At 34.5% G+C, this 15,503-nt stretch overlaps 1 protein-coding gene across 5 annotated transcripts in view; it reads right to left on the reverse strand.

The window, feature by feature from the left end:
• The window catches only part of LOC108917606 (teneurin-m), a 697,030-nt gene that overhangs the window by 388,505 nt on the left and 293,022 nt on the right, over window positions 1-15,503 (reverse strand). For all 5 annotated transcript variants that reach the window (XM_018724352.1, XM_018724343.1, XM_018724335.1 and 2 more), the window contains exon 2: window positions 2,283-2,358. In XM_018724352.1, the coding sequence (XP_018579868.1) occupies window positions 2,283-2,298 (16 nt within the window). In that variant the 5' untranslated portion in view covers window positions 2,299-2,358. The remainder of the gene's footprint in view (window positions 1-2,282; window positions 2,359-15,503) is intronic.

A 15,503-nucleotide genomic window follows, 5' to 3' on the forward strand; every position in this document is an offset into this window, starting at 1 on the left:
CGGATTCTGCCACAAATTAACAAAAAGCTCCAAAAATATTTCTTCTTCGGGATAACGTATATTAAAATTAGAATTTTTTTTTTGAATATATAGATCAAGTGATATAAATTTTTTATATATAGAGGGGGTGGACGTGGTAATTTTCGCTCCCAACTTTTTTTATTTCAGGTTATTTCAAGCTTGAAGCGCTAGTAAGTAAGTAAGACCACTAAAAGCTTTAGAAAAATGTTTACTTGCTACATATTTGCTACATCTACGACCGTAGATAAAAGTATTTAAATTTTTTTAAATAACGCAGTGAAATCTACAGTATGTAGAAATTTTCTTAGAAAATTGAGACTTTATTAGTATGTATTTATTGAACATACTTATGTGTATGTTTTAACAGATGCACCAATTAAAAAATATATTTTTGGAAATTTTAGTCGTTGGTTGTATTTTTTATATAAATTGTATACTGTAACTGTAGGTTTTTGTAAAAAATATGTTTGATGTTACTTCAATTTGTTAAATCTCACCGGTGTTGTACTTTGACCTTTCTATAACCATAAATCAAATGAAACCCCAAGTTAACATTTAGAAGTTTGTTGGTATTATATGTAAGTTTTCATAACAGAAATGTTTGATGCTTCAAAGAAAGAACGTTTACAGTATGTATGTAGGTAGCAATATATTTTATATACCGAAAGAGAATAACTTAAAACTTGCTTACATGAACTTTATTAAAAATATAAAAGTCAAATTTACCTCAGAACGAACAAACTTCAATTCAGTTCAGTTCAATGCAGTTGTGCTTCGTTGAAATATGAATTCGTATATGGAAAATAGATAAGTGTGCACTAAGTCGTTAGACAGTTATTAAAGTTATGACTGTACTAAGCTTTGACTTATCATAGTTAAGTGGTATACATTTTTTAAATGAATGTATTAAATTAGCACAAAAATAATTGATAACAAGTAAGTAATAAATATAAATATTGAAAGTATTTTGTTTTCCAGGACATCTCTGACAAAATCAGAACAGCTTGTTCTGCCTGTGTTTAATTTCTCTATATAGGCTGTTACAAATTCGCTTCTCGCTACAGTGACATAATAATGGTGTATTGTAACGGGTGATGGTAATAGTTTAAATAACTATCGACACTTAGAGTGTATGATAATTCAATAAACATATAAATTTATATAAACAAATTTAGATAAATTTGGAACGAATAAACTGAAGATGAATTTTTCGAGACAAAACATCTGAATCTGGTTCTGTCTGAGGCAGTACAGTACTGGGGGTCATGAAGGTTTGCAGAAAATGTAATAAAATTTCCAGGGTCTTATTTAAAAAAATGAAGTTGAATTGATTATGCCATTCGATAGAGGGCAAAAAGTGGCCATGAGAAAATGTTCTTCTTTTTTCAATATCACCTCAAACAAGACTGAAATGAAACAAAAATGGATTTCCAAAATTTCGTTTTTTTTTTTTCAAATATTTCGAAAACTAATTATGTTAGCCTTGATTTTTCAGAGACATAATGTTAGTCCCCTGATTATGCAACTTTGCCCCCATTTAAGGTACTTCGTATCTCTTACCGTTTCCGAGATCCATGTTGAGAGAAGCGAATTTGTAACAGTCTCTACACATCGTCTTATATTTTTTGAAAAGGAAAACGCCGAAAATGTTTTCAATAAACATCGTTGAGAAAAAAAAGAGCGTTTGACATGATATAAAAAAATATTTATGAAATTTGCCTTCATAAAATAATATGGCATCTTTTCTTTCCACAAAATACATAGCTGCTCTATTAGGAGCAAATAACCCCAAAATAAGTTTTGCTGATAAAAAGCATCTTCTTAGCGGTAGTAGTACTAGCTCAAAGGCTTTAAGATTAGATCAATCAAGCAAAAACGGTAATTTTTTTTAGCAAATTCAAACTGTATGGGTACCTTGATTTTTTTTTTCACTGTTGCAACAAACTTTACGTGTAATATCCCGTTTGGGTAATCATGCAAGAGCGAATAGGATCAACGAATGCAGTACGGAACAACCCCTACGAACTGACGATTTAATCTAAATATGACATTAATAAAAACCGTGAATCACTGACACGTTCAGGGTTCGTCGGACCCGTCAATAGACGCCCGTTTCGGGAGACTTTCCCAGCGGATCGATAGCATGGGGGCACGATAAATGACGAGCAGCATAAGACGAGTCATCCGTTCAATCTAGGCTGATAAAAGCAGTCAATCGAAAGCTGATGTGCGCCGGGTAGAAAGAAACACTAAATACAAACCTTGCGAGTAGCTCATTGCGAAGCAGGGGCATGTGTCGGAAGGCAGTGAAGGCTGAGCCAAGGGACACACACTCACCTAGAAAGAAAAAAAGTTAAATCAGTTCCACGTCGTTTGTTATGAGGGGGAGGCTAATACTATGTAAGACTTAGTAAACATGGAAGATGTTCCGGAAATGAGGTATTCGGCTGCAGCAGGTATCGCTATTCTTTCATAGGTATACTCGATGAAATTTACAAGAGTTATTTGCAGGAAAATAAAAAGAAATAAATAAAATAAGTTGAGTTGGACAATTTGAAGAGAATTTTTTATTTGGACACTGGCTATTTTCAAGTGCGACGAATTACCAACAAAATGCAAGCTGTCTGTATATTTTTTCTCTACAAAGCAGCTGATATTTTATTTGCCTGCAATACACGTAAAGAGTAAATTTAGGTGAGGATTGTATTAATTATTTATCTAATTTCTCATTACACAAATTAATTGTTGAAATATAAAAACTGTCATTCTCAATAATCGTTTTAGGTATTAAATTGTCGCCTTGCAACAACATAAATTATGTTTTATTTCTAAGTACTTTTTCGACCTTCCATTTAGAAACAAAAAAATTAACTTTCTTTCAATTTCAAAGAAATATGTAAAAATTTTCCTAAATGGAACACCTTGTCTGTATATTTGACGCATTTCGGGATCCTGTTATACAATTTCATCATATTGTCCTATCTTAAAGGTCTCCACACTATTTACTTCGCCCATTGAAAAAAAAAACAGGTCATGCTGTCATAGCATATACAAGTTGGTAAACCATCTTTTATCAGTAGGTACAAAGTACTGTTTTGTGCCAGTAGGTCTTGTACTAGTAATAACATTGAAGCTATGACATATCGATATTTAAGGCAACAAAAAAGCTGACGAATTAGTTAGGAAGACTCCATCAATTCAACTTCATCAACATATTAGTCACAAACCTGCAGTGAGCAATTGGCATAAGGAATACTGGAACATTTTGCTTAGGTAGCAATTTGGAAAGACAAACAAGAAAGAGAAATGAACAACTACTTAGGCAGAAATCAGTTAGTCCCCTCAAATAACATTGTGGTTTGGAGGATACCTAAATAGGATTGAGCTGTGAATTAAGATATAGAATGTAGATTTTACAATAAGGTAACAGAAATAGCCTATCATATCCCATGCGAATGCGAACTATTAGACCATAGAAAACAAATTATACATGATTAATCAAAATTGAATCGAGATTCAATTCATTTAACCCATAGCAAGACTATACAAACTACTGCAAGCGATCAAAGCAGTGGAATTGATAATAAATTGGTCACTACAATACGCGACAAAACTGTAGTACTTCTTGAGGAATTGCCAGAAGGTTCTCACACATAGAAAAAATTTTACAATTAACAGGATTGCCATTTTTTTCCTAAAGGCTTACTATTCTGCAAAGATGAACGTAAAGCAACAATTACTCAAGAATAATAAAGATTTTAAAGGTGGTAATGCCAACGTCATCGAAATATATACAAAAATAAATTGTATTTTTTTTGAGAAGCTTGTAGAATGAGATCTGGGCCACCAAGGAAACATCTGTAACACTTTTTACGAGTTTTTAGGTTTTTTATGAAGCCGGACTGTATTCGAAAGTCAGTTTGTAATACATTGTTGTAGTGATTGCTGTGCTGTTTTTCGAAAGTACATTTAATAGCCGTATTTCCAAGTTTTCTTTTGAAAATGGCGCATTTATTTATCAATCGCGAATATTATATGCTCATAATTTATGGCGAAGCAAATGAAAATGCCCACAGAGCTTGTCAAGTGTACCGTGCAAGATATCCTGAACGATGTGCCTCCGCACCGCGAACATTTGTTGCTGTAACGCAAAGAGTTTTGGACACCGGTGAAGTACAACCGCGTCGAGGTCGCGACGGTGGCCCGTAGAAGATCCGCATCGTAGCAACAGAAATATTGGCGGATATTACAAGTTCAGTTGTACCCATTTCATATTTAACGTGCTCAAACGCTTACTCCTGAGGATTTCCACTACGTCCAGGTTTTTGCGAATGGTTGCTTCAGGAACATGCAAGAAATCCTCAATTTATAGCGCAAATACTTGTTACAGATTAAGCATGGTTCAGTCGAAATGGTGTACGTAACGTATACCATACGCACCACGGGACTATCGAAAATTCACACGAAATACATCGCAGTGCCTTTCAGCGACAGTTTTCAGTGAACATGTGGTCCGATATCGTTAATGACACTTTAATAGGATCTTTGGAATTGCCTAGACGCTTAGACGGAGCTTCATATACTTATAGATTATTTGCAAAATCACTCACTTTTATCTAAACATTATTTTTCCCAATCACTGGATAGGCCGCGGCAGCCTAGTTAAATGCCCCCCCCCCCCTGGTCTCTGGACCTCACCCCTTTAGACTTCTCTTTGTGGGGATATGTGAAAAGTGTTGTGTATTCCACGGAAGTTCGTGACATCGACGTGGCAATATTGCAACGCGTGCGCGCGAATTGGATACGTCACCCTGATGCCTGTGTGCAAGGAAATGGTGGAAAAATCAGCAGTTCTCAAAAGGTGGCTCCTTGCAATGTTGAGGTAAGACACGATTTAAAATTACATTTCGCTCAACACAAATCCGTGTATTTATCTCATTTTGACACAACGGACATCTGGTAAAAATATTTAACATTCCATTAACACCGTATATATTCCATATTTAATTTCAATATTTTGCTGAACAAACTACAAATTTCTGCCTTCGTGGAGGGCTAAATTAAACGCATCGTTACATATTTTCTAATCGGCGTTAAACGGACAGCCCAAACAAACGGCCGCACAATAATTGGACTATGATTACGCACGTAAAAACCGACTACAACGTGAATGTTAATGACACAATGCAGCATCGTTGGTTCGGCTTTTATCCGGACCCGCATTATCTATGCTGTCAGTGCCAGGACGAATTACACTCCCGACGTTGTAATTCATTTATAAGTTGGTCCCGTGGCGTCCGTACACAGGAATTTATAACTTTCCCCGAGCAGCCGCATTCGAACCATAACCCAATTTCATCGGTATTTATCCTCAACAAGTCTGCAAAAACTTTCAAAATTAATTAATTATTTTCAATTTGGCAACTCGCTTTTTCGACCCTTGTCATTTAGCCTAACTTTTTCCGGTCGTTGTCAAATAAATTCATTATTTATATTTAAAGGAAGGAGGTGACTGAAGGTAGACAGACTGATGAATCGCTTAATAATTAAATAATGGTGTTTATTGTGGGTTCGGAATCATTGGTAAAGCGTTATCCTTATGTATCTCAACTTGAATAAATAGGATATACGAACTATGAGTTTCGAATGAGGCCTCGAATTGAATACACTCTTCTCCTTCATAACAGCTATCTAAATGTGAATAACTTACCAGTGGTATCGAAATTTGACGGTAGTTGTGGAATTGAAACTGTTAAACATGTTAAACATTCTCATGGGATCATATTAGATTAAATTTTATTTCGAGTGATACAAGAACACCTCACCTTTATTGCCTTTTGCAACTCATCTGTTCGTCCCGTTCGTATTACAGCAAATTAAAGATTTAGTTGGAAAACATTATGTAAAAAATGATGGAGATTTTAATGATAAAGTCGATGGACTCCAAATAGATTCAAGTAACATTCTATTGAGTGTTGACGTCACGTCGTTGTTTCTATTATTGAAGCTTTGGAAGAACTTCATCAAAGGCTCACTACAGAAGACAAGGATAAGGTAATAGACTTGGCAAAAATGTGCACCAGACGAACCTCCTCAGTGGGTTTACACTTTCTTCCTGCTCTAGAAATATTTATAAGAAAATTATCGGAAAGAATGGCCTGGAGTCAAAGTTTTGGATCAGATATGTTAATGGTACACTTATTGTCTAGTCAAATGGATATAACAACATAAATTATCCGCATATCGGCTTCACCAGTGAAAGGAGTGAAAGAAATGGTGCCATGCCATTTCTAAATGTGTTTTGTCGAGAGAAAACCAGGCGTTTACAGAAAGAAAACCAACGTGAACATGAACTCCGAGTCTCATCACTACTCATTTGAGAAATAAGGTATTGTCAACGCATTGGAACATCCAGCACATACTATCTGTGAGCCCGATCCCTTAGACGAGGCAAATGCATGCACGAATAGGAATATTGAATGAACCATCGACAAGGTTAAAGATCTCATGAAAAAATATTTTCCAAGAGGTGCTGCAAGCATGCTCTACGCTAAAGTCCAGGTCTATACATCATCATGTGCATATCCGGAGAACTATGCGAGGTTAAACGTATCGCTTGAAGAATAACAACGCAGAAAAATCATCAGCTGCTGAACATAGAGCATAAGAGTAGAACTTATATCAGAATTCTGGTGGGAGAAAAGATTTTGGCTCTGCATGGAAAGAATAGAAATATAGAAGAATCCGGATAGTTTCAATTGAAAGGAGTGGTTAGAATTACTTGGAATTTGGAAACGACTTTTTCGCATAAATCAAGGTCCGAAAAAATACCAGCCTATGTCTACAAACCATGCACTGGAACGTTATCATGGTACTACCAGGAGGACTAGTTTTAGTGTTTCCTCTGAAGGAGAGAGGGGTATGTCTCTCGAATCGTCCAAAGTCTATATCGTCGACGTGAAAACTAACTCAGAAATTGTTCAACCATATGCTCAAAAGGGCTCAAGGGGGTTTTCGGCCCGTAATTTTTTTTATTTCAATTTTTTTACAATTTTCTCTACAGATTTATAATATCTTAACAATTTTACGTAAAAAATATTATCTTTGTCCAAATCGATATTTCCAATGGTTTTCGAGTAAATTGAGTTTGAAAATTACTCTGATCTTTAAGTTATTAGGCCAAAAATTACAAAAATCTGTTTACCATGGTAAATAAAAGACTGACGTTGCCACAACTCTTAACAATTTAAGTTATTGATAAACTGTCAATTGAGCTTTACAGTGTTTAATTAGTAAAAGTGGTGAGTGGAAAATTTAAGTATAAAAAAAAACAATTTTGTTTGAGCCCTTTTAAGGGCATATAACTTCCTAAGGGTGAGTTTCAGGGCACATGTTAATAGGAACTTTTTGGCTTATTTTAATGAGTTATAAACGCAGCAGAAGTTTGGAACCCTATTTTAGAAACACCATGTATGTATACGTACTTTTTATGTACAGATAATTTTTTAGTGATCAGTATATTGTGAAAAGGGAGGCGACGAATTTAAGATTAGATATAGGGTATATTATTACCTACATGTGTCAAAATATTTGATTGCTTATGGATACTTAATAAGGTTGTGTAAACAAATTTTATTTACTCATCATTTGAAAACAAAGACAAAATAAATTATTTGTTTCATATGTTGGCTCTCGAATTTACCTTCAAAATAAACAATTATTTATTATGATCCTTAGTGGTTTATTTTATTTTCAGTTTCCCTTAGGGAAAAATATTTTTTTATATTGAAGTTGAGAAACGTGGATATGAAAATCATGGAATTAAAAACAACAAAACACAACGTTTATACAAAACCAACTTATTAACTTCCACATATTTGCTACCATGAAACATGTATCAATGCACACTTTAATCATGCTGATAACGATTTAGGGGAAGAACAGCAAACTATTCGAAAACTATCTAATGGCGCATCACTTACAGTTATTTCTGGACAAATACTTTTGCAGGGCTGTTATCTCTTGATTTTAGTATTGGCTGTTTATTGAGAGAAATCCAAAAACTGTCACACTGTCGAGAACTCATCAGCAGCTTGAATTTCTCAAGTATTATAACACATAATTGTGGAAAAGTTGGATCTATCCATTTTGATATCTTCCATCTAAATAAGTGCGAATTTGTGCAAGTTGTATTGATTTTAACCTAACTTCGGCTGCTAGCAATATTTTTAACATAGTTTTTGGAATTTTTACATTCCATGAAATTAGTTTTGATTGGAAATGTTCTACCTAAACAAAAAAGAAAATTCCTTTGAATGTCAAATAACTTTCCATAGTTGGAATCCCCTCAGATCTCCCCATATTCCAATGTCACTGGCTAGATTTTATTCCAATTTTACATGCTTTACATGCTTTGAAGGAACTGTACCAAGTTTGAGTGGATATTTTCAGTAATTAACCAAGAGTGTTCTACTTCATTTTTTTACATCCAACACTAATTAATGGAAACGTTTGGCAGCTTTTTAGGTTTTAGGAGTGATTTTTGTCAGATAAAGAAAATGTGGATGATGGAGGCATGTCTCATCCGTGGATAAGACCACTTTTTTGTGTGCCAGTGTGATCGAGGAACATTTTAAAGAGATTGTGTCATACATAAGAATATCTTTTATACGACATTTAAAAACTTAAAGTACAATACAACACGTATTTTTTTCTTCTCTCCGCTGTTTGTCACATACTTGCTACCATGAAACGCATACCAATGCACACTTTAATCATGCTAAGAGCGGTTAAGGCCGAGAACGCGAAAATATTCGAAAAATATCTGATGGTGCATCACTTAGCGTTATTGCGACCCCATAATAGGTGTGGCTGCACACTGCTGATCTGAGGCTGGCACAATAGGTGTGACTTGCGACTGTATCAAAGAGATCCGAAGGCTCGCGTGCTGCCGTCGCGCTCCTGCTGAATCCGGCGTTTCCTCTAGGGACAATCGCAGGGGAAATCTCGGTGCGCACCATTGACGTTTGATTGCGTATTGCAATATGCAAGACGAGCAGCTCCGTCGAGGCGAAAGGAAGCTCTGTTAATTAATTTTTACTTCTGCCGGCTTGCGTTCTTTAGCTTTCGATCGGCAGTGAAATTATTTAGGGTCTATTTAGATCGTAAACCAAAAACGAGTCGGAAAAGTTGTTCTACAGCAGTGGTTCCCAAGGTGTGGGTAGTGAAAGGAGTTGTTTCATGTTTTAGAAAGTATTATTTAGGTAAATTTAATTCATATGTTAAAAAAATATGAAAAATAAATATGCTTGGTTTTTGGACAAACTAATTTCTCAAATGTACGCAGCCATTGAACATATGGGAAATAGATTGCAGATCACTGAGCCAACTACAAAAACAAAGAAAAAGATCCTTTATTGTAAGCGAATATTTAGACATATATAGGAAATATAATATCGCAAGACCTACACAAATATGCAGTAACAGATTTTTTTAAAATATTTAAATGGTAAAGCATATAACCAATAGGAATTCATACATTTGGGAAAAATGCCAAAACAAGTTAACCCGTTAATAAATTCAGAAGCTGATATCAAAACTTTAAAAATGTATGGTGGATGGAAATCTCAACAGTAGCTGATGGCTACATTGAGGAGTCCATAATTCGTAAATTAGTTGTTAGCAAAAAAATAAAGGTTCTTACGGGTTATTTCTCAGTCACCATATGAAGTTACAAATGGTGTCAAAACCTGAAAAGCATCTTATGCCAGCTCAGGACACTCCTGTTTTCTTTCAATTCAAAAGTCATCTAAACTTTCAGGAAGAAAATTCTTATTTCAACATTCCATGAGCATGTATATCAAAAAGAAATATTTAATTTAGTTAGAATTTTCTCTAATTCTAAACTTTCTAAAATCGGATTATCGAGAGTTATCAACGAGTTCCTTCCGGTAAATATTAAACGTTGTTGTTTTAAAAAGAATCTAAAATAAGCACAATTTTCAAGATAAAGTGGTTACAAACTTACTCTTTAACTTTATACGAAAGCTGCAGACCTATCTAATAAGTGTGACATACTATTGTAATGCTACACTGTAAAAAAATTGGTGTGAGTGCAAGTAATAAAGGTACGAAGTGAATACATTGAATGAAATTATTGAGTACATTTTCACTCAATATTGAGCATTTTGATAATTTTGCTCATTTGCGATGATATTTAAACTAAAACTGAGTACTTTCACTAAAATATAGGTACCCATTAAATAATTTCTGCAGATAAAGTAGTATTTGGTACATTTGTAGCTAAATCGGAGTAAATATCCCCATTATTGAGTGACCCCACCTCATTCTATGGTTGTTGTGCGTTGTCTTTGTCTATGCCCATCATCCCTATTAGGTCATCTCGTAACGTGTAGTGCTGGACAAGTGTCCGTTAATCCGATAAGTTTGGTAGAAATTATGTTTAAATACAGTGGTTTGATTACAATAATTAAAAACAATAATATTTAGTTAAAAAAAAACGATAGTTAAATTGTTAGCTATACTTACGTATCTGTAACATACAATATAGGTTATGGCAATCTATTCGTTCGATCAGTTAACTTGTCCTTTAATCGAGACTGTGGCAGCTTAGTAGCTTATGACTTTGATACTACAATGATATTTAAATTAAAATTTAAAGATAATATAAATTGGTGCAAAACCACTCGACATTAATGAAATGGAAGCAGCGGCGGCTGGCGCGAGGGGGGCGGAGAGCCCTGGGGCGCCGCTTCCAGGAAAACATTTTTTTTTGTCACCGGTTCTATATGTATTTTGGGGTGCTGAATTCGAATCTGAGGTTTGCCACCTTGCCAAGCGTAGGCTTCACAAGGAAAATTGCAAAAAACCTCAAATTTTCAGCACTTATTTCAGTTTTTTACGTATAATTCGAAAACTAAGCGATTTTTGATTATAATTATGATTTACCAAATTAAAGTAGACAAAATTTCCAACAAACACGTATAATAACTCTAAAGTCTGGATATCCATAACGTCCTTAGATCGTGTTGAAAAGTTGAAAACATTCTAACTACCTACCCGCTGGTGCCCTACTATCAACTTCATACACCAATCAATTATTTTATGATTACCTGGTATGTCCAGGTTACATTTAAGGTATTGTCAGACGTGAGTGAGTTCCATATATGGTCAACGGGCCTCCTAGTTCAAACGAAATCGTACTACTCTTAAATCAAGGGGAAGATAGAAGGTTTTGATCAAAGGAAACATATTTGGTACAAATTTGTATTTACAAGAAAAAAAGCAAAAATGCCATTATTTAATAATTTTCATATTCATTCGTCGTCCTCAGCTGCAGAATTATCACCCAAAACAACGAAAATGGAGACTTTAGATAACTATAATCGAATAATTGTCGTTCATGTTCATTATGAACAAAATTTATGATATCTTTGCACAATAGAGTTTAATATTATTATAAAAAAAGAGATAAGGCTCAAGTTTGCGATCAGATGGACCAGGCTGTATATCCAGAGCGACGTAATATTTTCTTTTTAGGCTTGTCCGGGCAGTGAATTGCTCGAACTCTTGAAGCATGGGCGCTGGTTTCTCTACTGGAGAAAAATAATATTATGACATTTTGATCTGTGAAGGTATTGTTATTAATTTACAGTGATAAATACTAGATTAGAATAATAATTACTTGTAATAGTATAAATTACCTTCAATCTTCTCAAGGTGAAACGTTTTGATCGTCATCACTGAGCAGTATTTTTTTGGAGAACCTTCCTTCACAATTCAAACAGAGTCTGGAGCAGTATAACCCAACCCTTCTGCATCCGCAATTGTCCTTGCAGCCCTTCTGGCACTTGCAAGCAATGAGTGTCAGAAGCTTCTCTGGGGCTGGGGACATTACGTCGCTCCGCAATTCTGAGCCTTATGCAGGCATTGTCTTCTTCTTCATCTTATTTTCGGTTTTCTATTTTTTTTTAAATAATATTAAATTCTATTGTGTAAAGACAATAATCTTTGTCCATAATCAACATGAACGACATGGATTCTATTATAATTATCTAAAATCTCCATTCTCGTTGTTTCAGGTGATAATTCAGCAGATTAGGACGACGAATGAATATGAAAATTATTAAATAATGGCGTTTTTGCTTTTTTTTTTCGTGTAAATACAAATTTGTTACAAATATATAATATTTTATCAAAATCTTCTATCTTACTCTTGAATTAAGAGTAGGTAGTACGATTTCATTTGAACTAGGAGGCCTGTTCACCATATGGACTTCACTCACGTTTGGCAATTCCTTAAATGTAACTTGGATATACCAATCAGTCTTAAACAATTGATTTTATAGGTGTATGAAGTTGATAGTAGGGCACCAGCGTGCAGTTAGAACAACGTTTTCAACTTTTATGCGGAAAGTCAAGAAATGCCATTTTTTCAACACGATCTAACGACGTTATGGATTGTCCAGACTTTAGATTTGTTATACGTATTTGTAGGAAATTTTGCCTACTTTAATTTGAAATATCATAGTTATAATAAAAAAAATACTTAGTTTTCGAGTTATAGTCAAAAAACTGAAAAGTGCCGAAAATTTGAGGTTTTTTTTGCAATTTTTCTTGTGAAGCCGACGCCTGGCGAGGTGGCAAACCTCAGATTCGGATTCAGTACCCAAAATACATATAGAACCGGTGAGAAAAAAACTTCTACATTTTTTTCCTGGAAACGCCGTTTCTGAACCTTGGATGACTGAACTATTACGTAGTTTTGTCAACAAATGGCTAAAAAAAGTATTGAACTCGCGTGCCCCGAAAACCAATGCTTTCTTTGAACCGCTCCTACCGCGCACGCCGTCCCCTCGACAATTCCAAAGGAAACAATCGCCGGGGAAATCTCTGCATCTACTCCTGACATATATTTTAGAGCGGTGCGGCGAGGTGAGGCGGGCATTTATTATATACACGGCAATGTCGCGTTTGATCGGGATTTACGGACTTTATAACGAACTCCCTGGGGGTGCATTATTAATGTCCCTGCAGGGCAAGTTGACGCGATTCCGTGCCAATCAATGGCAATGGTCGCGGCTACGCCGGACTCCAGTGACCGCAACGGGCTTAACTGGGATGAATTAGAGTTCCCCCGTCGCTATATCCCCAACAGCTCTCTCTGGAAACCGCACGAGATCTCCCGACTCTCTCCTGGATCCACCTTCCGTTGCTTTATGGGCGTTGTGGAAGACGTTTTCGTAGAGCGGTTCTATTGGGCAGACATAGATGAATAATATTTTTTACACTGAACAGATATCAGTGATTTTTAAGGGAGGAGACCTTCTTCATTTCCGAAATATTACAGAAGAAATAATATCTAAGTAATGTGTCGGGGATAAAACATATAAAGTAGGTAACTTCAGTCTATTTAATTTGACACGTGCTTATTTATTCAGTATTACTGTGTCACAATGCTCTTATCGTAGTGGTTTATTGTTTATATTAGTCTTATAGTATTCAAAATGGCCCATGTGTATACTTGTTGCAATGCACAATGAAGGGATATTGTTTGGCGAAGCAAGAGAAAACGCTGCTTCTCGCTTGTATGCAGAACGTTTTCCTGGTACTAACTGTATTGTGGTGTTTCAACGAATTCGTGAAAGTGGAAATTTGCCAAAGAGATGGATGTTGCAGGCATCCCCATCATGATTATTATAGCTGTCTAGGAACAAATTTTAAATATTTGGAAGAAAATCCTCGTATAAGGCAAATCGTTCAACAAGTGCCTGGAGAAGAATTAGTAGCAGCATATTGTCTGTTACGTGAATGGCCATTACAACAAAATGTTTAAACTTCCTGATTTACACCTAATGTGTTATGTTTTTGTATGATCATGTTCCTCCTCCTTATTTTCGACATTGCTTTAATGAAGTTCTCTAGAAATACCGTATATATCGGATATATTGTACTGAAGTTGAAATTAATGATTTATTTGAACGCTTTGAGCTATTGCCAATAATTTACTACTGCAAATCCAACGAGAAGAAGAAATGTCTTGGTTCATTAAAACAGGATTAGATGTGCCCAAATGTGTTTATGAGTGGAAATTTTTCAGTGACAGCTATTATAATTCTTTTTGTATTATAATATTGACTTTTTTTTTTAACCATTTTTTACCTCCAGCATAAAATGGATGTTTTAAAAAGATGATACCTCATATTATGAAGAAAGTTAAAAATATAGGATGAATAAAACGGAGATTATTTTTTAACAAAACACACTTTTAACAAAATTAAAAACGAAATTGCTCACGACAATGCTATTCCTTTTCATGTTATATATTATAAAATTTTCTGCAACATACAAAGTAGTATAATAAAACAGGGACACCTACTGCTATAGGAATATTAACTGACATGAATTTTTTTATTACCTTAATATTACTTTTGTTTTAATTTCAAGGTGTACTTTTCTGAGTCAGTAAAGATATATTCTAAAGCAGTCTCTTTTAAGAGGTTTATAAATTTTATTACTTCGTTAAATTTTATGTAACAAACAATTATAAAAAATTGTTTTAATTGAGTTAATCAATAAATCTTTTTGATTTTCTAACTTCTTTTGTTATTTTTAAAGTAAAATAATTCTATTTTTAATAACACTTAGTCTGCTTTTCTATTATGCAGCCTTCCAAGGATATGATTCGTATAGGTAACAATTTCTTGGGTCAAAATAAAAAAGGCAGACATTTGCTTGAAAAGTATAAAATTAATGTTGTTTCGATTATTTAAATCTCCTGTTGAGAAGGAAGAGTTAAATGAAGATTCATTTATTTATTCAGAACTGATATACCTACCTAAAATTAAGGCCAGAAAGAATATCTGCAGAAACTAAAACAGTTTCTTTGACATTTCTAAAATGTGTTTGTTTTGAAATTTTAATCCCACGAAAATCTATTGTTTTTCATAAAATTTTACAAATTTTGTAAATTCGTAATAAAGTAGATCACTTATCTATTTATTTGTTCATATTTGCACTTTGCCCATGCAACTATTATATTTTTGAGGCATCATCCTGTTGTAGATAATACAGGGTGTCTCTCATAAAAACCGACACCAAAGTTGCATAAAGTTGCACCCCTGAGGAGTTATTAGCTCCCAAAGTGAGGCTCTAAATTTCGAAAAAAATTAATATATCTGCAACACTTTACCGTAGAAGAACCAAATTTGGTACATGATTTAGGTTTATTACTGGTCTTTATGATTTAAAGTTAATTGAAGCACTACAAGGTGTTCATTGGGGATGACGCACCCCTAAAATTGTACCGAACTTTTTTTTCATTGACCGAATTGAAAAATAATAATATTAATTCACAGCAGAATTTAATTTTAAAAAACTTTATGGTGTTCAAGAAAAACCGTGTTAACTGAAACAAGATTTTAACAGTGTTTATTAGTAAATAATCGAAAAGTCAGCAGGTA

The sequence above is a fragment of the Anoplophora glabripennis genome, unplaced genomic scaffold (assembly GCF_000390285.2).
Source record: "Anoplophora glabripennis isolate ALB-LARVAE unplaced genomic scaffold, Agla_2.0 scaffold3, whole genome shotgun sequence".
NCBI classification, from domain to species: domain Eukaryota; kingdom Metazoa; phylum Arthropoda; class Insecta; order Coleoptera; family Cerambycidae; genus Anoplophora; species Anoplophora glabripennis.